The 23056-nt window shown below is 42.2% G+C and overlaps 1 protein-coding gene and 1 long non-coding RNA gene across 10 annotated transcripts in view; one reads left to right on the forward strand and one right to left on the reverse strand.

Moving 5' to 3' along the window:
- Positions 1-22571, reverse strand: LOC103664179. Its single transcript, XR_005838937.1, has 3 exons — positions 22480-22571; positions 3452-3566; positions 1-1964 (listed from the first exon to the last, which is right to left on the reverse strand). It is a non-coding gene; the product is annotated as an uncharacterized LOC103664179 (long non-coding RNA).
- Positions 22485-23056, forward strand: part of BEND7 (BEN domain containing 7) — a 90932-nt gene continuing 90360 nt past the window's right edge. For all 9 annotated transcript variants that reach the window (XM_040645391.1, XM_040645392.1, XM_040645397.1 and 6 more), the window contains exon 1: positions 22485-22668. In XM_040645391.1, coding sequence (XP_040501325.1) covers positions 22608-22668 — 61 coding nt within the window. In that variant the 5' untranslated portion in view covers positions 22485-22607. The remainder of the gene's footprint in view (positions 22669-23056) is intronic.

A 23056-nucleotide genomic window follows, 5' to 3' on the forward strand; every position in this document is an offset into this window, starting at 1 on the left:
TTAACATTAATACATTATTATTTAATTCTTCTACCCATTTAAGTTTCACCAATTGTTCCAGTAACAATCTTAATAGCAAAAGGAGCGGGTCCAGGATAATACACTGCATTTACTTGTCACGTTTCTTTTGTTTCCTTCTGTCTGGAATAGTTCCTTGGTCTCTTCTTAATTTTCATGACCTTGACAATTCTGAAGATTACAGAACAGTTATTTTGTATAATGTCCTTTAATTTGGGTTTGTCTGCTGTTTCCTCACGATTAGATTCAGCTTATGAATCTTTGACAGGAGTTGTCATGGAAGTGATGTTTTGTGTGCTCTTCTCATTGAGTTCCAGCAGGTGGTTCTGATTTCAGTTTGTCCATTGCTAGGTATGTTTCCTTGGCTCATTTGATTAAGATGGTGTCTGCCAGGCTTCTCTTGCTATCAAGTTCCCTTTTCCTTTTGTAATCAACGAGCGCTTCACAAGGAGGTAATTTAAGACTATGCAGATATCTGTTCCTTCACCTAACTTTCAATTTATTCACATATTTCCTCTGAGCAAATGTGGACTCATGGATTCTTGCTTTATTCAACGGCTTACAATTTGTTGCTATGATTTTGAAGTCATAGTGTTCCAGATTTCACTGGAAAGCCTAGTCAAGCTGGATTCTATGGCCTTTGACAGATCCCCGTCATTACTCAGGGACTTCCTTACTTTTGGGCACAAAATGTTCCAGGCTCATGTTGTACATTACCTACTCCAGTCTTCGAATCAGTCATTTCTCAACAAAAAGCCTTGGTTCGTTTACATTGAGAAGTGTTTTCAGAAACCAAGTTGGGGCCTGTAAATATGCTCATAGTTGATATTTTCAAACCTTGTCAGTGGCCACAGCTAGAAATAATATGGTTGTCTGTATCTATGGATATCTATGGATACCCACATATACATACATATTCGTGGACATAAACAGGTATATATGCATATACATACAAATATTATATCCATATTTCTGTATTTAGTTATATCAGTAAATTCCATCACTTGTCCATTCTTGTTTCTACATTTAAAACTCCCTTCTCCGACAATAAGAAACCTAGCTCCCAAAATCATTAATATACATTAATAATACATTCAATTTGTTTTCTGTTTGTCCACTTCATTCTTTTTTCCTCTCTTCCTTCCTTCTTTTGGGTTATTTGAATACTTTATAGTATTCCATTTTGATTTCTCTGTTGGCTTTTTAGACATATCTTGCATTACTTTTAGTAGTTACTCCAAGGATTTCAATATACATCTTTAAATTACCACAATCTACTTAGAATTTATATTGTACTACTTCACATAAAATATAACAACCTTCTAATATCATTGTTTTATTTACCACTCTCCCAAACTTCATAAGATTTTTGTCATATCTATTGTATCTACTTATGTTATAAACCCCACAATACTGTGTTATAAGCTGCATTATGCAATCACATGCTTTTTCAAGATATTAAGAAAATGTGTACATGGGGTGCCTGATTGGCTTAGTTGGTGGAGCATGCAATTCTTGATCTAGGGGTTATGAGTTCAAGCCCCACTTTGGGTATAGAAATTACTTAAAAATAAAATCTTAAAAAAAATGTGTACATTCTCTCATGTTTACTCAAATATTTACCATTTCCTGTGCTCTTTATTCCTTCCATTGACTCCAAGTTATCACCTGGTTCATTCTTCTTCCACTTGAAGAATTCCCTTAAGTATTTCTCATAGCACAACACACAAATTCTTAGCTTTTGTCCATCTGAAAACATCTTTATTTTTCTTCACTTTTGAAAGATAATTTTGTAGCATATAGAAGCTGGGTTGACGGCTTTACTTATTTCAGTACTTGAAGGTGTTACTCAGTCATCGTCATCAGTTGGGTTTCCTAGGAGGTAGACTCTGAGGTGGAATTTAGCCAGCAGAATGTTTACTAAGGAATCTCCTTGGCATCAAAACCTGTGGAAAGGAGAAGGAAGCAAGAGTAGTCAGAAGGAAAAACTGAGCTCTGATGCATGTCCTACAGCAGCCATAGCCAACTCCTGGGGGAGATCTGGAGCAAGAGTGGCCCTTCAGATTTGTCTTGCATTGGGCCAAGATGGTCAGGTCCTGCACTGATCAACCGCTGGCTGTAGGTATCCCAGGAAGAGGCTTGATCTTAAGCGAGTCAGTGCTCTACAGCCGAGGCAATCCCCCCGAAAAGGGCTGAAAACAGAAGGCTGTCTGCTGACAGCTCTCCTCCCAGCTGGGGCAACGGGTTTTTCCACTGATGTGATCTGGGTGTGTATGGTCTCCCCTGTTTCTCCTGAGAAGTCTGCCTTATTTGTATTATTGTTTCTAAGTAACATATAGGCTTTATTTTTCTGCTGCTTCCTTTTTCTTTATCTTTAGATTACAACAGTCTGTCACGTGCCTAGTGTTGTTTTCTTTGTGTTTATTCTACTTGTGCTTCACTGACCTTGGATCCATTAGTGTTTTTACCAAATTGCTAAGTTTTCAGCCATTATTTCTTCAAATATTTTTTCTTCCCTATTCTCTTGGCTCTTTCTAGTATTCCAATCACATGTATTAGACTCCTTGTATTTCAGAAACCATAGCTCTCTGAAAATCTATTCATATCTCTTCTATCTTTTCTACGTTTTCTTGAATTTGAACAATTTCCATTTATCTGCTTTCAAATTCACTGATTCTTATGCATTCTCCAATCTGTCGAATGTCTTCAAATAGTTGGTTTCTAATGTTTCCATCCAGGCTCTATCATTGTTGTCTGTGGGAAGATTAGCCTCACTGAGCTACACTACCATTACTTGAAGTCAAATTTCCCCATATTACTGTTGTGCTCCATACTGGAATCATACCTAAACCCTGATTTGTCTACGTCAGTGTTGTAATTCATCTCCCTTGCATCGGTGCTATGTTTAGGAAGGTTCATCCATCAGTCTGGAAACCCAAAGCTACTCTTTGCAGTCTAGCTATAAAGGTCTTTAATTGGTGGCTTTTCCCCAAAAAAAGCCTTAAGGGAGCAATGGTTAGAGAAACCACTACTGACCATCTCAACTTGAAGTGCTCAAGCAGGTGGTTTTCAAAACTCACCTTGAAGTTTCCACAATTCTGGCTGCAACTGACTGGAGAATAATGAACTCTCCATTACTTTGGCTCAAGGATGCCTATCATCAATACACCCTAGCCTGGGACCATACAACAAAGGGGAATCTAGCAAATGTAGCTCCTGGCTTCTCTTCAAAGCAAAGGAGACTTTAGAAGGGCTGGTGGTGATGCCAAGTTGACCACAGATAATTCGAACAGGGCATGTGACCGAAATTAGCCAAAGACACAGGAGGGAAAGAGAGCTGCAGAGCTTCTGGAAAAAAAATATTTGCAGATAAACTAAAAAAACAAAAAACCAAAACCCAAAGATGCACAAGAAGAATGGTCCCTCTTCTTACATTGGATTTTTTTCATGGGATTCTGGGAACAGAAGCACTGATCTCATGATCATGATGAGGAGCCAGCTGAGATGCAAGCAAACATGGAGTCTGAAGCCTGTCCAGTCTGGACTTCCTGTTGTGAGAATAAGTGTTATTATTTAAGATATTTTCAATTGGTTTATTTTGTTACTTGAAGAAGCTGTGGCACCTTATTTAGGTCATAGAAGTAATTCCCAGAAGAAACCATTTAAAGGGGTGAAAGTGGTAGCCTTTAAGGAGTAAGACTGGGGCTAATGGGATGTGGTACGGTGCACATTGGCTTTTATTCTATGTCTTGTGCTATTTAACACTGTAAAGAAGATATATGCACTACTTGGATAAAAGACATTAATTAGAAAAGAGACAATCTGACAACTCCTCTCCATCTCCACATCACAGTTTTCATGTTTAACTCTGATCTTGGCAGCTAAATGCAACAGTTCTTCCCTGCTTTTACTGTAGGTGATCATCAGTTCTAGTTGCCTATTGAAGAGCTTCCTGAGTGAACCCCATCCTCATCCCCCTCAATCTACTGTCTGTCACCAAAATTACCATTCCAAAGGGCAAATATGATCATATCTCTCTCCCGCTTAAAATCCCTAATTGGCTTCATATTGTCTCTATAGGATAAAATGCAAATTCCCTAATATGGCATCCAAGACTCTTCATGATCTGACCCTTAATACTCTCTAATGTATATATTCTAGCTATTTTGAAAATCTTGCTTTTTCCACACTCAGACATCCATTCTTTTGGAGTTTCTTTGGTTCGGAACATCCTTCCTAAATAATCCACTTTTAGGTACTGACTATGAAGATTTCTTACTCCTCCAGTTCTCCTATAGTCTCTCTTCCAGATGTGCTGTGGATACCTATAGCCGCCATCAGCACAAATTATACTATAGCTCAAAAACCACTTACTAGAAATTCTGAAATTGAGAAAATCTCTTAAACTGAAATTTTTTTGGTAACTCATTTGGTGACAAAACCTGAATCGAACTACTTATATTTATAATCTCAATTTATTCCATTTTGTATTAACAGTCATCATTTTTGCTGCAGAAATATTAATGGGCTTCATTTCAGAGTGAAGCCTCAGACCCCACTGCCGATGGTACGTAACACATAGAATGTGCACCTCCAGTACGGCACCATTCTGAAAATGGCTACTGCAGCGTGTCTCATCCCACAAGTTCTTGCAGAACTTTTACCACTTATCAAGGGGGGAGGTCTATTCCCTCACCCCCCATAAAAATGGGAGTGATTTTATGAATAAAAGTAGTGGAAGTGGCATTGCTTGACTTCCAAGGCTAGGTCGCAAAAGGTGATATGGCTTCTGCCTGTTTTCCTTTCCTCTCTCAAAATGCTTGTCCTTGGAACTCAGCCACCATGTTGTGAGAAAGCTCAGCCACATAGTGAGGCCACCTGTAGCTGTTCTAGCCCACAACCCCAGCCAAGGTCTCAATCACCAGTCATCATCAACAACCAACCAGCAGCAACTACCAGACATGAGAATGAGTACCTTCAGATGATGCTTGTCCTAGGTACTCAAGTGCCCCCACCTGTTGGCTGAGTGGAGCAAAGACAAGCTGATGACGCCAAGCCTTGCCCCGAACACAGATTCATGAGAAAGACAAATGTTTTTAAGGCACAAAATTTTAGCTAATATTCTGCAGCCACAGTGATTGGAATCTCCTACTACTACCTCGTAAAAATGTGAAATATTCTGAATTCTTTTTTTTAAAAGATTTTATTTATTTATTTATTTATTTTTTATTTATTTATTTGACAGAGAGAGACAGAGAGAGGGAACACAGGCAGGGGGAGTGCAAGAGGAAGAAGCAGGTTCCTAGCAGAGCAGGGAGCCCGATGTGGGGCTGGATCCCAGGACCCGGGGATCACGCTCTGAGCCGAAGGCAGACGCTTAACGACTGAGCCAACCAGGCGCCCCAAATATTCTGAGTTCTAAAACCCATCGAAGGTTTCAGATAAGATCTGCATACTAAAATCATGTTTGTATAAATATTTTTCTGTAGAATTAGAAGTTCTTTGAGGACAAGAACTAAGTTTTCCTTTTTTTTTTATCTTGGTATTCTCAGAGCTACCATTTAAGATTGGGCAGGTCCTCAAGGCATGTCTTTGGAATTAATGTTGAATGTATAGATGAATGAACAAATACATAAACACAGTTCCAAACAAATGGTTATTTTGAAATAATTTTTCAGTAGACTATCCTTTTATTCAACTTAAGCCATTGCTCAAAAATAACTTAGATACCTTATTTTTATAATTATTTTCAGTTTATGAACTATACAAAAAGTTTCATCAATTTTCCTATGTTGTTTTTATCCAGAAGTGTTATCTTTTTTTAAAATTTTTTTTTAAGATTTATTTATTTTAGAGAGAGAGAGTACATGCAAGCAGTGCCGGGGGGAGAGGGAGAGAGAACTCAAGCAGAGTGCAGAGCCCAACACAGGGCTCCATCCATGACCCTGACATCATGACCTGAGCCAAAACCAAGAGTCAGATGCTTAACCCACTGAGCTGCTCAGGTGCCCCTAGAAGTGTTATCTATTATGATTATGTACTTCATCCATTAAAGCATGTTCCAAATTAGCCTTGGCTCCTTCCAAAAGTCAAATGCATCCTTAAGGATGAAGGTTTTCCATTACTGAAGATAAGCAAAGTAATTTGACATAGACTCTGAAGGTTACGCCAAAACAGGAGATCCCAGTGTTTTTGAACAATGCAGAGTTCAAACGCAATGCAATGTGTGGAAATGACGCACAGATGCAAGGACTACAGCATCCATGTTGACAACTACGGAAGAAAAATACATTAATTTGGAGTGTAAGTTCTACCTTGCGTGACCAAAACATAAGTTTATTTCTCTCATGATCATACGTCACACATACGTCATGTCACACATGTACTTAACTGCATGAGGAAAGGGGACAAAGGTAGAGAGAAAATCCATCATGTCATAAAGACACGAGTAGATACTGTTGATTTATTTTTTAATGTTCCTGTTGGGAATGACGGTTTTAGCCCCTCCCATTGAATGTTATAATAAGGATGAAATCATGAGGTACGAGTTTTACGGTTTTGCCGCCCAGCAACTGTCCGATAAGAAGTTAATGGATCCTTACTGCCCTGCTTTATCCTCCCTCCCCATGTTGTGTAAATGGCAGAAGCTGGATTATATGTAGGTGTATTTCAAGACCATTCACATTCAGAGGAAATCTCTGTGAAAGCGAGAGCCATTAGATACAAATAATATTAACCATGGTCTCTCAAAAAATGCCAAGAGGGGGACGAATCTTACTAACCCACAGCACAACCTCCAATCTTTTCTTTCTCCTCTCTGGTGTTTCATGGAATCTGGCAGGAACACTGCCTCCAGACCTCCTCCTTTCCCGTCACATTCCTCTAAAATCCATCTTTCTCGCTCTCTCCCATGCCCCCTTCCACACACAGAGCACCCTGTTCTTTTTCTGCCTACCCCTCTCATCTTCTCAATCTGTTATTTTCTCATTGTGCTGCTTCCTGAGATCAATCGAACTGGCCTTGGCTGTATTAATGCCCTTCCTCATGCATTAACTTGGTCCCGTGCAATCCTGGGACCAGGGACATAGCACAGATGAAAAGAAACTCTCTTTTTCAAGGTGAGGAGGGGGAGAGGCTGTGGATCCTGAAATATGAGTCTTTTTTCTTGTCATCCCAACATCTTACAAGCAGAATTCCATTTCACTAAACAGCAATAGTATGATGAGCGACCTGGACCAGATATAGAGCATAAAGTACAACGTGACCTGCCTATAGACTCTAGACGGACAGTTCAAGGACCACGTGCTCACTGGTATATATTGCTGCAGGCCTGCCTGGGTCTGGATAAATCGATATTGATTTAAATGGACGCGTAAACAGTGTCATGAGGAGCTATCTCATCCCTGGGGCTACCTTGTTCCTGGGGTCCCTCTCCTTTTACCAGGTACCTCAGGTACCACTTTTCTAGGCTTACAAGGGAGTTTAAAGCCCCAGAAATTACCAAAGACCTGATAATTAAAGCTAAGTATCCACTCCTATATCCCTCCCCCCTCTTTGGACTCTGAACCCCAGAAGTTCTGGGGATTGAAGAATGGAGAAGCAGCAAAGCAGAAATTCCCATTTATGATAAAGTTGTGAAATAAAATACAGTACACTGAATTAAGTCTGAATTTCACATAAATAACGAGTAATTTCTTAGTGTGAGTTGGTCCCAAATATTGCATGGGGTATACTGACACTTTTAAAAAAAAGCATTCGTTCTTTATGTGAAGTTCAAATTTAATTGGGCGCTCCTGTTTGAATTTTCCCCAGAGATCTGATAACCCTAATTTAGGACAGTCAATGAGAAGAATATCAACCAGGAATGAATATGTTAGGCTTAAAAATGGGAATTCTTAGATAGATACTGTCTCTTAAGTTGCCCATTAAAAATGTACCTACAGGGGCACCTGGGTGGCTCAGTCGGTTAAGCATCTGTCTTCGACTCAGGTCATGATCCCAGGTCATGATCCCAGGGTCCTTGGATCGAGCCCCGTGTCGGGCTCTGTGCTCTGCAGGGGGCATGCTTCTCCCTTTACCTGCTGCTCTCCCTACTTGTGCTCGCTCTCTCTCTGTCAAGTGAATAAAATATTTTTTTTAAAAAATGTACCTAGAGGTGCCTAGGTGGCTCAGTCGGTTAAGAGTCTGCCTTCAGCTAGGGTCGTGATCCCAAGGTCTTGGGATGGAGCCCCATGTCAGGCTCCCTGCTCAGCGGGGAGTCTGCTTCTCCCCCTGCTCCTACCCCCGCTTGCGTGCGCCCTCTCTCTCTACCCCCCCCACAAAAATAAATGAATAAATAATCTTTTTTAAGAAGTACCTAAAACATCAGAATATTAAAAAAAAACAGCCTCTGAAAACAGCAGGATCAGACATAGTCTGGAGTAGTAAGATGTTTAAGTAGCTGGAAATGGTTTATTGGTGTACTAGAGATAGAGACTAAGTCAGTTTGTCCTTAAAGCATACATGATACCAGAGCCATGTGATAATTTACTTGTCAGCACAACTTGTATAGCTGAGCTCAAAGTCTCTTCTCAGTTTCTGGAAAGGGGAGATGGGAATTACAAAGCAAACTGCTTATAGGAACACATAAAACTCTGTAGGAAATCTGCATTGCCCAACTGAGAAGACAAATAGATCAGAGACACCAGTAAAGTGTAACCATGCTGACCTGGAAAACTTAGGCGTGAAGGGTAGGCATCGGCCAAAGTGCTCAAAAGCTCATAATGTTTTTGTCTTAAAAAACGCCAGTACAGACTGAGTCGAAAAGTGAAGACTTTCAGAGATAAACACGGTCTAATCTGGTTTATTCTCACTTGCTTACCTTCAATGCTGCTCATCCTCGTAAGAAAAGGGAAAGCAGTCTCAGCCTAATTCTTTGGAGATTGAAACTAGTGCCTCATGGCTTCACCAGGCTTGATCATTACTTTCAAAGCAAATACGGAATATTTTTACGTTATTTAAAACGCAATTATAACTACTTCAATGAAATTAACAAAATTTACTAGAATTGTATAACATATTTACATGGATTATCGATTAGTGTTAATCGAGTTATGAAACCAGAGGATGTACCAGATCACCGAAGTTTAATAGCAGACATCCAGTTTACTTGTTTTGCTTTGCTTTAACAACTACACGTCCCGGCAAAGACATAGAGCTCATTCAAGCATTCTTCAGCAAAGATTCAACTACCCAGGATGCTGCAGACGCAATGAGAGGCCCTTGGTTGGCTCCCATCGTAGGAGTGGACTGGGGCTGTGCGAGTTCTGGGGGCAGCAGTGGCCAGGGGGGTGGTGAGTGCAGAACCACTTCCCATGCCTGCAACTTGTCCCTGTGGCCTGGGCAGCAGGGGGCTCATAGGGGGTAGGGCTCAATGAGGAGATTCAACCCACGTGAAAGCAGAGCACACCCCACCCCCAAGAACACAGCAGGGGATCAAGAAGGGCGCTCAGGGTGTGAGTGAAACAGGATGAGGTTTAAGTGAAGGCACAGACAACAACAGGTAAGAGACTGTCCTGTGATGTCTTCTCTAATGAAGTCCAAAACTTAAGCTATTTTGCTGGAATACGACTTAAGAGTTGTGATGGTTAATTTCATGCGTCAACCTGACTGGGACATGAGTGCTCAAACTAAATGTTATTTCTGGGTGTGCATGTGAAGGTGTTTCCAAATGAGATTACCACTTGACTAGGTGGCCCTGGTAAAGGAGATCATCCTCCCGAAGGGGGTGGGCATTATCTAAACCAATGAGGGGCTGAAGAAAACAAAAAGGCAGAAGAAGGAGGAATTCGCCCCTTTGGCTTCCTCCCTGCCCGCTTGAGCTGGGACATCAGTCCTCTCCTGCCCTTGGACTGAGAGTCACAGCCTCCGCTCCTCTGGTTCTTTGGCCTTCAGACTCAGACTGAACTACACCATTGTCCTTCCTGGGTCTCCAGCTTCCAGAATCAGACTGTGGGACTGACTCCTTAGCCCCTGAGCCAATTCCTCAAAGGAATCTCTACATCTGTGTCTATATCTATATCCCCTGTTGATTCTGTTTCTCTGGAGAGCGCTGATTAATATAAGAGTAAAAACAAAAAACATCACGGAGGGAAATAAACTTAGACCCACCCAACCTAGCGACCTCTTCCTACACATCCCCTCTCCCCAGCCCCTCATCACTCACCTATCTGAATGCCATTTCCCATTGTGCCTTCAGTGTTTGAGAAGTGATGGCCCATGTAAAGACAGCAGCTCTTTCTCATTTTAGCAGCTTACCAAACTGACACTCACTGAAGGCAGGAGCAGTCTCCAGAGACCTGTATTTCCTACATGGCCTAAAACCTAGAAGCAAGTGCATTGCACATAAGTAGGAGTTTCAGTGAATTAATGAATGCAATCTCCAAATTCCTAACATTTAAAAACACTAGTATTCTATTCATTTCAAAAACAAAACCAAATCAGATCACCCGGAGAGCATCCTGCCTTTACGGTTCTCCCCCAGATGCCCTGAGACTGAGACTGAGCACGAGGAGGGGAGTGAAAGACAGACTGCATTCTCCCTAGCTATGGGTTTGGCACCCTTTACCAGCATTAAATTAGCCATAAGAAAAATGAATGACAGTCCTGTCAGCATGCTATACACTTTGGGAAAAGAACAAATGAAATCATATTGACAAAATACGTCTCCTTTTTCTCTAGAATTGTTCATTTGATCTTTATCCCAAAGCTTCTTTGACATGATTAACCAAAGACTGAAAACTGAAGATATGAGACACACAAAAGCCTATTAGATTATCTAGTCCATTTTTTAGGCCACATGTACAATTACGTGTTCCCTACAGAAATATTTTCTAGTGCTTTGTCTGCCCCTTTCCCAGTAGACTTCTCTGAATGTCTGAAAGTCTTTTCTGGGGAGTGCGTTCCAGTGAGGCTCAGCTTAGACACCTGACAGTTTTTCTGAAGCTTCTATTTCAATTTGTCTTATTTAAATTTTGCCCCATTACTCCTACTTAGACCCTTTTCCTGTTACCATATTGTAGATAGTTTCCATATTCCTTTTTAGGCATAATTTAACCATGCTTCACACATTAACTTGAGTAGACAGTATATGGTATAAATTACACAAAACAGCGATGTGTGAAGACATTCTGTGGTGAATAAATTAAAGCATTAATTTCAGACATATCAAACTAACACTTTTTAAATTTGTGGTTCCTATAATTTTCAGACCTGTTTCTAAAGTCTCTGCAGTGGGGGAATTAAATGGAAGAGATTAGTCTAAAACTTCTCCTTTCATTTCATAGGTTGGAGATCAGCCATTCCCATGAATATTTAAAAGAGAAAGAATTTTTTTTTTTTAAAGAATTTAACACAAAGGTCCTAGTCAGATTTAAGGAGATGTTGCCGTTCAGACATATAGGTGAAAAAGATTAGGTTTAGGAATTCACCAGACATCGTCACCAGCAATCTGGCAGTTAAAGAGAATTAAGGAAGAGGAATTTATTGCTCACGGAGTAGATGTGAAACTGGGTACAACCAATCTGAACTGATTGAAGAAGTACACGTGTTTATAGTATGAAGAGAAGATTTAAAAAACAGAGAAACTGACTCCAATGTAACCAAAATTCCTCTGTGTGAAAGGGAAAACTTTCCCAGCACAGGCTCTCCTGGGATCCGGGGGTTTCTGGGTTCCACAACTGATACAGAATCGCTGAATGGACAAGGATCTGGCACCAAAACACATACGCACAAGTCCTTGTGAAGTAGTGAGACTTGAGAAGAATCAAGTTTATCCTCGTTCCCAGTTTTCGTTTTCACCGTAGTATTTACCACATGGATGTTATTTTTTAGTTTGTTTATTGTCTGTCTCCTCTGGCCCTTACCTAGAATCTAAGCTCCATGAGGACAGAAATTTTTTGCTTTCGTCTTGTTCACTTCTGTATCCCTGGTGCCTAGAACACTGCCTGACCCACAGCAGGCAGTTAAGGATTGGTTAAAGGAACTCACTTATTTGGCACTGATTTCTCCATTTACAGAGTCAGACAGAAAAAGAGCATGCATATGTCTCTCCTAAAAAGAACCAGATCTAAAAAAAAAAAATTGTTCTCCCATGGGAGGGAGTTTTTCAAGTTCTTGAAGGTAGGTTTTGAGATGGTATTATTCCTTAAAATAAAAACTAGAAAGTATCACAAATCTGACCATGTAATTAAAGGTACTAAAGATGAGGCTCCATGAGGACAGAGGCAGTATCACGTTTTTCTCTCCGTAGCAGCTCATGACACAGTCCTGGCCTGAGGAGTAAATAAGATCCAGTTGGAATAGTGACCTAGACTGTGCTAGCCACTGGTCTAAGCACTTACGTGCACTCATTCATTTACTTTTTACAATAGGTCTACCTGGGAGCACAATTATTATCCCCAGTCCCCAGATGAAGAGCATAAAGCGTAAGAGAATAAGGAGCTGCCGGTTATCAATGTGTTGTTTCTCAGCTCCAAACCCACCCTCCTTTGCCCGGTTTTGTGAGCTGGGACTGGCCAAATATCATGTCAACAGAGGGCACCAGAGGGACACTGCAAGCTGCAGCCCCCAGGAAGACCCTTCTCTACAGGCCCTGGCCCTCCATGTTTGTTCTTCGGCAGGAGAAAGCAGAAGGCAGCTTGGAAGGGTCCCAGCTGTACCTTGGGCCGCACTGTCCTCCCTCATTGCTGCTTCTGCAGCACAGCTCTGGCCCTACCTTCTGGAAAGTCTTTTCCCACCAGCAGGCTTCATGTTCCCGAGGTACCCACAGCTTCTCTGAAGAAGACTGACTCCCAGCCTGGCCCTTAGTTCCTTTGGTGTACCCTCTCCTCAGCCAAGAGGTAATGGCTGGCACACACCTTTTACTCTGGTAAGTAGCTAGCCCCCTTCTGGTAGTTAACAATTCTTTATATTAAATTATCCCTGGATAGAGTGTTGGAAGGGTACTGTATTATTTCAGACCCCAAATAGTCCAAGACTGTACCACTGGGAAGCAATCAAGCTGGGCTTCAAACCCAAAAAGTCTGATACCAGAGGGACACACCAAACTACGATGCTCCACTGTCTCCAGTGTTTGGGATAGATGACAGGTTAATTACCCCCCACAGCCTGGAACCTCTGAGGCTGCAAAAATGGGAATTGCAATACACGAGTAAAGTCCTGAATTACATCTCCTCAAGTGCAACATGGATTAATACTACACGACCCTAAATCTTAATATTTCAAATCCCCCCCTTTTTTAAAGATTTTATTTATTTATTTGCCAGAGAGAGAGAGAGAGAAAGCACAAGCAAGGGGAGCGGCAGGCAGAGGGAGAAGCAGGCTCCTTGCTGAGCAAGGAACCTGATGTGGGACTTGATCCCAGGGTCCTGAGATCGTGCTCATGAGCCAAAGGCAGACACTTAACTGAGTGAGCCACCCAGGGCTCCCTCGAATCCCTTTCATATGCAGAATTTCACCACCAAACAACTCTGTAGAGTTGATAAGGCATATGTTATTATTCTATATGTCATAGATAAAGAAACTGAGGCCCACAGATACTAAAATTTTGCACAAGTAGTTACACTCAAGTCTTCCAACTCCCAGCCAGAACTCTGTCTATAATATCACTATCTTGCCTTGAGGTTTAGTTACTCTAGAGTCAATTGGGCTGTGAGACTGAGTAATGGATCTCCAAGAGATCCATGTTCTAATCCTTGAAGCCTGTGCACATAACCTTATATGGAAAAGGGAACTTTGCAGATGTGATTAAATTAAGAAGAGAGAGGGCGTGATCCCAGATAATCACGGTTGCCCCTAAGTGCTATCATAAGAGTCCTCATAAGAGAGAGGCAGAGAGAGACTTCACACAGAGGAAAAGATGTGAAGACAGAGGCAAAGATGGGAATGACGTGGCCACAGGCCAAGGAATGCAAGTAGCCTCCAGAAGCTGGAAGAGAAAAGGCACAGAAAGAGATAAGGAAGAGATTCTCCTCTAGAGCCTCTGTAGGGAACACAGCCCTGCTGACACGCTGACAATAGCCCAGCATTCCTGGTTTCCAACTTCTAGCCTCCAGAACTGTGAGAGATCAAATTTCTATCATTTTAAATCACCAAGTTTGCGGCAATGTCTTACAACAGCCTCAGGAAACTAATATACTGACAAATTCAAATTTAAGAGAAAAGTTTATACAGACAGAAAATAATTTCTAAACACGACATAAATAGTTTTATAAAATTAGCTTCATTAAAATGAAGGAGGCTGGGCACCTGGGTGGCTCAGTCGGTTAAGTGTGCGATTCTTGATTTTGCCTCAGGTCAGGATCTCAGGGTTGTGAGATCAAGCCCTGCTCCAGGCTTGCACTGAGCATGGAGGCTGCTTGAGATTGTCTCTTCCTTCCCCTTTGCCCCCCCCAACAATGCGTATGCTCACACTCACTCTCAATCTCTCTCTCTCTCACACAAAAAAATAAATAAAATGAACGATGTTAAGAACATGCAGAATGGGGGCGCCTGGGTGGCTCAGCTGGTTAAGCATCTGCCTTCGGCTTAGGTCATAATCCCAGGGTCCTGGGATCAAGCCCTGCATCGGGCTCCCTGCTCAGTGCACAGTCTGCTTCTCCCTCTCCCTCCGCCTCTCCCCCCCCCCTGCTGGTGCTCCCTCTTGCTCCCTCTCCCTCTCTCTCAAATAAATAAATAAAAATCTTAAAAAAAAAACTGAGAATGAAAACTCAAGCTACATAGAAAATAAAATCTTCCAAAGTTGAAATAGGGAGAAATAGAAAATCTGAATAGCCCAATTACTAGTAACAAAATTGAATTTGTAATAAAAAAACTCCCAACAAACAAAAGTCCAGGATGAAATGTTTTCACAGGTAAATTCAACCAAACATTTAAAGAAGAGTTAATATCTATTCTCTTCAAACTATTCCAAAAAATGGAGAGGAAGGAAAGCTTCCAAATATTCTACAAGGCCAGCATTACCCTGATACCAAAACCCAGACAAAGACACTACAAAAAAAGAAAACGAAAGAAAACTATAGGGGCGCCTGGGTGGCTCAGTCGTTAAGCGTCTGTCTTTGGCTCAGGGCATGATCCCAGCTTTCTGGGATCGAGCCCCGCAACAGGCTCCTCCACTGGGAGCCTGCTGCTTCCTCTCCCATTCCCCATGCTTGTGTTCCCTCTCTCACTGGCTGTCTCTCTCTTTGTCAAACAAATAAAAATAAAATCGAAAGAAAGAAAGAAAGAAAGAAAGAAAGAAAGAAAGAAAGAAAGAAAGGAAAAAAAAGAAAACTATAGGCCAATATCCCAGATGAACATAGATGCAAAAATCCTCAACAAAATATTAGCAAACCACATTCAACAATACAATAAAAGTATAATTCACCATGTTCAAGTGGCATTTATTCTGGGGATGCAAGGATGGTTCAATATCTGCAAGTCAATCGACATGACATACCACATTAAGAAAATGAAGGATAAAAGTCATATGATCATCATAATAGATGTGGAAAAATCACTTGACAAAATTCGACATCCACTTGTGATGAATCTCAGAAAAGTGGGTTTCAAGGGAACACCTCAATATAATGAAGGCCATATGTGAAAAACCCACAGCTAACATCATACTCAACATTAAAAGCTGAAAGCTTTTCATTTAAGACGAGAATGCCCACTCCTTCACTTTTATTCAACACAGTACAGAAGTCCTAACCAGAGCAATCAGGGAAAAGAAAGAAAAAGGCATCTGAACTGGTAAGGAAGAAGTTAAACTGTCACTATTTGCAGATGACATGACACTGTACATATAAAACCCTGAAGACTCCACCAGAAAACTATCAGAAATAGTTACAGAACTTACAGAATTCATTAAGAATTCCATAAAGTTGCAGGATACCAAACCAATACACAAAAATATGTTGTGTTTCTATACTAATAATAAAATAGCAGAAAAAGAAATTAAGAAAATAATTCCATTTACAATTACATCAAAAAGAATAAAATACCTAGGAATAAACTTAACCAAGGAGGGAAAGACCTGCACTCTGATAACTTTAATAAAACACTGATGAAAGAAACTAAAGATGACACAAATAAATGGAAAGATATTCCATGTTCATGGATTGAAAGAATTAATATTGTTAAAATGTCCATATTACCCAAAGCAATCTACAGATTCAGTGCAATCCCTATCAAAATACCAGTAGCATTTTTCACAGAACTAGAACAGATAATACTAAAATTTGTATGGAACCACAAAAGATTCCAAATAGCCAAAGCAATCTTAAGAAGGACAAAGTTGGAGGCATCACAATCCTAGACTTCAAGATATACTACAAAGCTATAGTAATCAAAACAGTATGGTACTGGCCTAAAAATAGACACATAGATCAATAGAACAGAACAGAAAGCTCAGAAATAAACCCACACTTAATTGGTCAATTACTCTATGACAAAGGAGGCAAGAATATACAATAAGGAAAAGACAGTCTCTTCAACAAATGGTGTTGGGAAAATTGGACAGCTACATACAAAATAATGAAACTGGACCACTTTCACACACCATCCACAACATAAACTCAAAATGGATTAAAGACCTAAATGTGAGACCTGAGACTATGCACTCCTATAAGAAAACATAAGCCAGTAATCTTTCTGCCATTGGCCTTAGCAACCTTTTCCTAGATATAGCTCTTCAGGCAAGGAAAACAAAAGCAAAATTAAACTATCGGTACTATACCAAAATAAAATTTGCACAGGAAAGGAAACCAACTACAAAATGAAAAGGCAACCTACTGAACAGGAGAAAATATTTGCAAATGATACATCCAATAAGGGATTAATATCCAGAATACATAAAGTACACAACTCAACACAAAAAACCCAAATAATCCAATTTAAAAATCAGCAGAGGAACTGAACAGACATTTTTGCAAAGAAGACATCCAGCTGGCCAACAGACACATGAAAAGATGCTCAACATCACTCATCATCAGGGAAATGCAAATCAAAACCACAATGAAATATCACCTCCCAGCTGTGAGAATGGCTGAAATAAAAAAACACGAGAAACAAGTGTTGGTGAGGTTGTGGGGAAAAAGGAACACTTGTGAACTGTTGGTGAAAATGCAAATTGGTGCGGTATAGAGAACAGTACAGAGGTGCCTCAAAAAATTGAAAATAGAATTACAACATGAGGCAGTAATTCCACTACGGTATTCATCCAAAGAAAATGAAAATATAACTTGAAAAGACATATGCACTCCAATGTTTATTGCAGCATTACTTACAATAGCCGAGATATGGAAGCAACCCAAGTGTCCATCCATAGATGAAAGGATAAAGGAGATGTGGTACAGATATACCATGAAATATTACTCAGCCATAAAAAGACATATCTTGCCATGTACAACAACACGCACGGACCTAGAGGGTATAATACTACATGAAATAAGTCAGAGAAAGACAAATAACATCCGATTTCACTCATGTGGAATTTAAAAAACAAACCAAACAAACAGAAAAAAAAGAGACAAATAAAACAACAGACGCTTAAAAATAGAAAAGAAACTGGTGGTTGCCAGAGGAGAGGAGGGGGTGGGGAATGGGTGAAACATAAAAGGGATTAAGAGCACACTTATCTTGATGAGCACTGAGTAATGTACAGAATTGTTAAATCATTATACTGCACATCTGAAATGAATGTAACACGGTATGTTAATATACTTCAATTAAAATAGAAAAGAGCAAATGTACAAGAATATCCATCAACAATAGAATGGATAAAAAACTGTGGGAGATTTAGATGATGAAATAACACAGGGCAATGGAAAAGAGTGAACTGCCCCTACACCCAACAGGAACGAATCTGGCACCTAGAACGCTGACCAAAAGAAGCCTGACACAAAACAGCATATGCTATGATTCCATTCATATGAAGTTCAAGAACAGGCACATATTGAGGTATGGTGACGAAAGTTAGAACTGTGGTTTCCCTGGGGGATTATCTGGGAGGGAGGAGGGAACCACCAGGGAGCCTGCTGGTAGGCTGGAAATGTTCTAAATCTTCATCTGGGGGGAGGGGGTTTACATGGGTGTATACCTAAGTAAAATGCACTGACGTGTACACTTCCGATTTATATTCTTTACCATGTATAAGTTAGATCTTATTAAAAAAGAACATTAAATATTTATTTTAAAGAGATGACAGAAATGTAGCAAGGTTAATGCATCACATTTAAGATAATCAGAAAACCAGTATACCATTCCCAAGTTTCACTAAAAAAAGAGTTTTAGGATTTTCCTCATTTGCAAAATTGGAATAGTAATATCTACCAACATCATATAGCAACTAAGAGAATTAGGTAATGTATAAATATCTTTGCACTCCTATAAGAGAAGACCTATGTCAATATAAGGTAATATTTGTGGAGCATTCCAAGATGTCATTTTCACTTAATCTCTTAGAAATGCTACTTCCATTCTTTGAAAATACGATAACTAAAACCCATAAAGTAAATGAAAGAGGAACCTTGAGTTAGGCCAGCAACAAACTGATAAATTGATAATTGGTACTTAAGTAGAGCTGCCCATTCTTTCAACGACCCTTCTGATGGGCAATTATCATTCAGCTGAAAAGTTAACGTTTATCCTAATGTTAAATCTTACTGAAGGATTCCAGAATCTACCTAGGACAGGATTCTCAATTCCAGAGACTCCAATCAAAGATTTATAATGCTTCAAGCCCAATAATACCATCCTGCTTATGTCCTTTTTGAGAGTTATTGATAAAACAGACAAGGTTGCAATCATCTCTATGTATATAAATAGAAATGGTTCAAATCATAGCTGTCCAGTGTGGTAGCCAGTAGCCATGTGTGGCTATTGAGCACTTGAAATTTGGCTAATCTGAATTGATCTGCCTTCTAAGTATAAATTACACACCATTTTCAAAATTTTGTACAAAAAGAATGTAAAATATTAATATTTTTATATTGATTATATGTCAAAATGATAAGATTTTTAATACACTGGGTTAAATAAGGTATATTATGATGAGTTTAGCCAGTTTATTTTTAGTTTTTTTAATGTGGCTAATCGAAAACTTTAAATTCTATATAATGGTTTGCATTATATTTCTATTGGACAGCAGAGATCTAAGTAAAGATGGAAATTTTCATAATGCTATTTCTCTCAAGACAGAGTTTTCATAAGAGTTTTAAGAATTAGGGTGAAGTTTACTTAAATGTTTTCTGGCCAAATTACCTGTCTTTGTCAACAATTAAAATCTATGTTGAATCGTTACAATCAACTGAGTTTTAGAATGGTCATACGATGTTTGGCCCCCATGAAGTCAGAATATTTAACCAGTTTTCCCTGAGCTTTAATACTATGTAAACCTGTAGTTCTAAAACTTTTCAGGGCTTTGTGCTGTTGAGGCAGAGAAACGACCTTAACAGATCTCTAACACGACTTTCCAGGATACCCCAACACAAAAGCTATATTCAATTCACCAAAAACGATACTGCTATGCACTGAATTCTGCTCCTTAAATTCATATGTCAAAGCCCTAACCCCCAATATGATGGTATTTAGAGGTGGGGGGCTTTGGGACCTAATTAGGTTTAAATGAGGTCATGAGGATGGGGTGCTGATGATGGGATTAGTGTCCTTATAAGGAGAGGAAAAGATTAGAACTCTCTTTCTCTCTGAGATGTGAGGAGAGCCGCCTACAAGCCAGCCATCTACAAGCCAGCCGTCTACAAGCCAAAAAGAGAGCTCTCACCAGGAACTGAGCCTGCCAGACCTTCATCTGGGACTTCTAGTCTTCAGAACTGGGAGAAAATAAATTTCAATTGTTTAAACCACCCAGTCTACTCTATTTTGTTATGGCAGCTCAAGCAACAAACACAGACACCCACTGCTTAAAGCAATCTCTTTTTTTTTTATTAAACATCATAATTAATCTTTACCTAAGGCTATTTATGAATACATACTTTTTGTTATATAAAGACAGTGATTTGTGCAATGGGAAGAATAAAAGATAAATATTTGTTGATTTTCTCTATGTGTTAATAGGACAGGTCTGACCTATGGTCTCTGTAGACCAACTCGATCATAGCCCATCTTTGTTGAGCTGGGAAAAATGGTTAAGGAAAATTATTATTATCTAAAAACGTCGTTACTTCAAAATATTTCATTCCTAATTATAAAAAATATTTTCTTCAGTACATGGAACTCATATTTCTATTCTAACTGAAAAAGCAAAGTTGTTCATCTCTCCCCTAGGGATTTGCTTCTTGGTGTGACACTTTCAATGATTTCACCAGAGTTTAAGCATAATAAAATCTCATTTTATGCTCCAAGGCAGGAACGATCCTAAATGTTCCACAACCAGTATAGTACACAACCTCGTGGCTTTTGGAATAACATTTAAACATCACGAAAAAGAAAGAAAGGGTCCCAGCCTAGGGAACAAAATCTTATGTCTGTTTCTTTAGAAACATTCAAAACATCATCAGGTGTTTACTGCCTGGTTTTAAAGAAAGAAGGGGGGGCGGTGGGAGAGAATCAAATAACACAGTGGATTTAATCCCTTTTTATCTCTTTAATGTCTTTTGCCAACTTTAGAGCTCCAAGGGGTCTAAGCGACTCCAAGAAAACTATACAAAATTTTGTGTGTCCTACACATATTTTCCTGGGGAAAGGACCCTGAGCTTTGAATGTAATCTCCAAGGAAACAGTGATCCAAAAAAAGTCGAGAACGTTTAAGGGTTTGCTTAAGGGAAGTGAATGGCCATTTCTCCTCACTCGTTGCATACCACCTAAGACCTCAGAGTGTATACCAGGCCCTGCTTCCACTACTTGACTACCTTGTTCCTTGGTTTTGTTTCCTGGGATGTGTATGCTAGCTGCCTCCAACTTCCCCTTTCCTCAAAGTTGTCTTCTTCGGTGTATCCCAGTTAGAGTGGCTGTCTCCCCCTCTGAGTGCGACCCATGGTGAAAAGTATCACATTTATCAACATACCCTTTTCCCTTGTTCCTCACTACTTTGGGGGGCCACCTGAGTTTGCCACCATGCTGGATGCTTTGTCCATGTCTTTCCTCTCTTTGTGTTTAGGTCTAGGAACGATCGGTTTGGTGATGTACTTTTAAGCATGTCAGATTACAGTCCTGTACTGCCATTCCCAGGTGATATAAAATTCTCTTCCATTCCCATCCTAAAGAGGTTGTGAGGAGGAAATGGCGTGCTCCTAGCTCCCCAGAGAAGAATGTTATATAAAAGTAATAAAAGCATTCTGTTGCTGTCAATTATTTGGCACTATTACACCAAGTGGCAGTCCCTTGCACCTGCCTTGGCCACTTCTTCCCTAAGAGTCAGCTGAGCCATCAAGCACTCACTGACGTTGCACCCCTCACTCCTTCCATCCTCTCCAAGCCCCACATTCCAAGTTGTCTCCTTGAATGTAACTCCGGATCTTTCTACAACCCTCTTTGTATTGAGGTAAAGAAGAATCGAAGCTTTTTTCTATACTCTTCTCACCAGTAAATTCTCAAATCTCCGTTTCCTTGCAGAGCGCAGAAGGGTAAGTTGTGTATGTGTGTGTTTCCTAAAACTTGCATAAAGCCCGTGAGTGGGGCCCTCCGACATCCTGGATCTCAAGGCAAGGAGTGGGCTGGCCGGAGGGTCCCCGACACCCAGCACTACGTAAAACAAGCTCGGCCCCGGGGAGCGGCGGCGAGAAGCAGGCGAGCTCGGGGCCGAGAGCCGGGCCCCGGGCAGCAGCGCCCCGACCCCCCGACCCCCGCGCCCGGCCGGGCCCGCCGTCCCCGCGGGAAGGCCGGCCGACCCGGCCGAGGGCGCCGCGCCGCGGCCTCCGGCTCCTCCTCAGGGCGCCGCGCGTCCAGGCCGGTGGGTGGCGGCGGCCCGGGCCCCCGGGAGGATGGCGGCCGGCCGCGCTCCGCCAGCAGGTGGCCCCGGGGTCCCGGCGGCGCCGCCTCCTCCTGGCGCCCCTCCCTCCCGCGGGGCGTCAGCGCCCCGACCCGGCTCGCACCCCGCTGCCGCCGCCGCCGCCTCGGCCCGCCCGCCGCGTCCCGGGGCCGCGCTCGCCGCCGCCGCCGCCGCCGCCGCGTCGGAGCAGCCGCCCAGGCCGGCCTCGCGGCCAGCGCGCAGGGCGCCGGCAGCACCCGGCCCGCCGCGCCGCGCCCTCCCCGCCCCCAACTCGCTCCCCAACGGAAAGTTCGGCTCCGGCTGCGTGTGGCACAGAGACCGGGAATGAGAAGGGGTCGGGGGGCGTGCTGAGGGGACCGGGCGGCGGCGGCGAGGCGGGGGCAACTTCTCCCGGGAAAGCGCCTCCTGCCGACCCCGCGAGCCGCAGCCCCCGAGTGGGCTCGAGGTGGTTTTTCCCTTGCCTTTGCCTCCCCCTGCGGATTCAAGACACGGACCTTGGTCCTGGCGCTCCGGCTGCCGGGTGACAAGAGCCAGCGCCGCCACCGCCGCCTCGGCCGCTGCTCCCTCCGCCCGCCGGCCGCCCCCCGGCCGCAGCCCCTGCCTCCTGCCTCCTGCCAGCACCATGGAGTTCTCCGAGAGGAAAAGGAGCAGGAAATCCCAGAGCTTCAAACTGGTGAGCCGAGGTAAGCGGCGGGCCGCGCCGGGCCGGGCGGGGGGCGTCCGGGCGGCTGAGGGAGGACTTGGCGCCGCGTAAACATCCCCGCGCCCGGCCCGCCGCCCCTCGCCCCGCGCCGCGGCCGCGCGTCCCACGCCGGGGGTCCGGGCTTCCGGGACCCCCGAATCTCCTCCCGCGGGGGCCGCGGCCGCACACGCCGCGCGGCGGGGAAAGTTGTGCGGGGGGAGGCAGGATGTTATTCAGCGTAAACAAGTCGGAGGGCACATCAGGAAATTAGCAAACAATGACACTTGGGGAGCCGTGAGCCTTCTTTGGTATTCCACTCCTGTGGCTAGGTTGGGGGGTGGGGGAGAACTGCCTCTCCGTCAGGCCGTGCACACACGGATCCCGACCAA

Source organism: Ursus maritimus, unplaced genomic scaffold, assembly GCF_017311325.1.
Source record: "Ursus maritimus isolate PB19 unplaced genomic scaffold, ASM1731132v1 scaffold_31, whole genome shotgun sequence".
Taxonomy (NCBI): domain Eukaryota; kingdom Metazoa; phylum Chordata; class Mammalia; order Carnivora; family Ursidae; genus Ursus; species Ursus maritimus.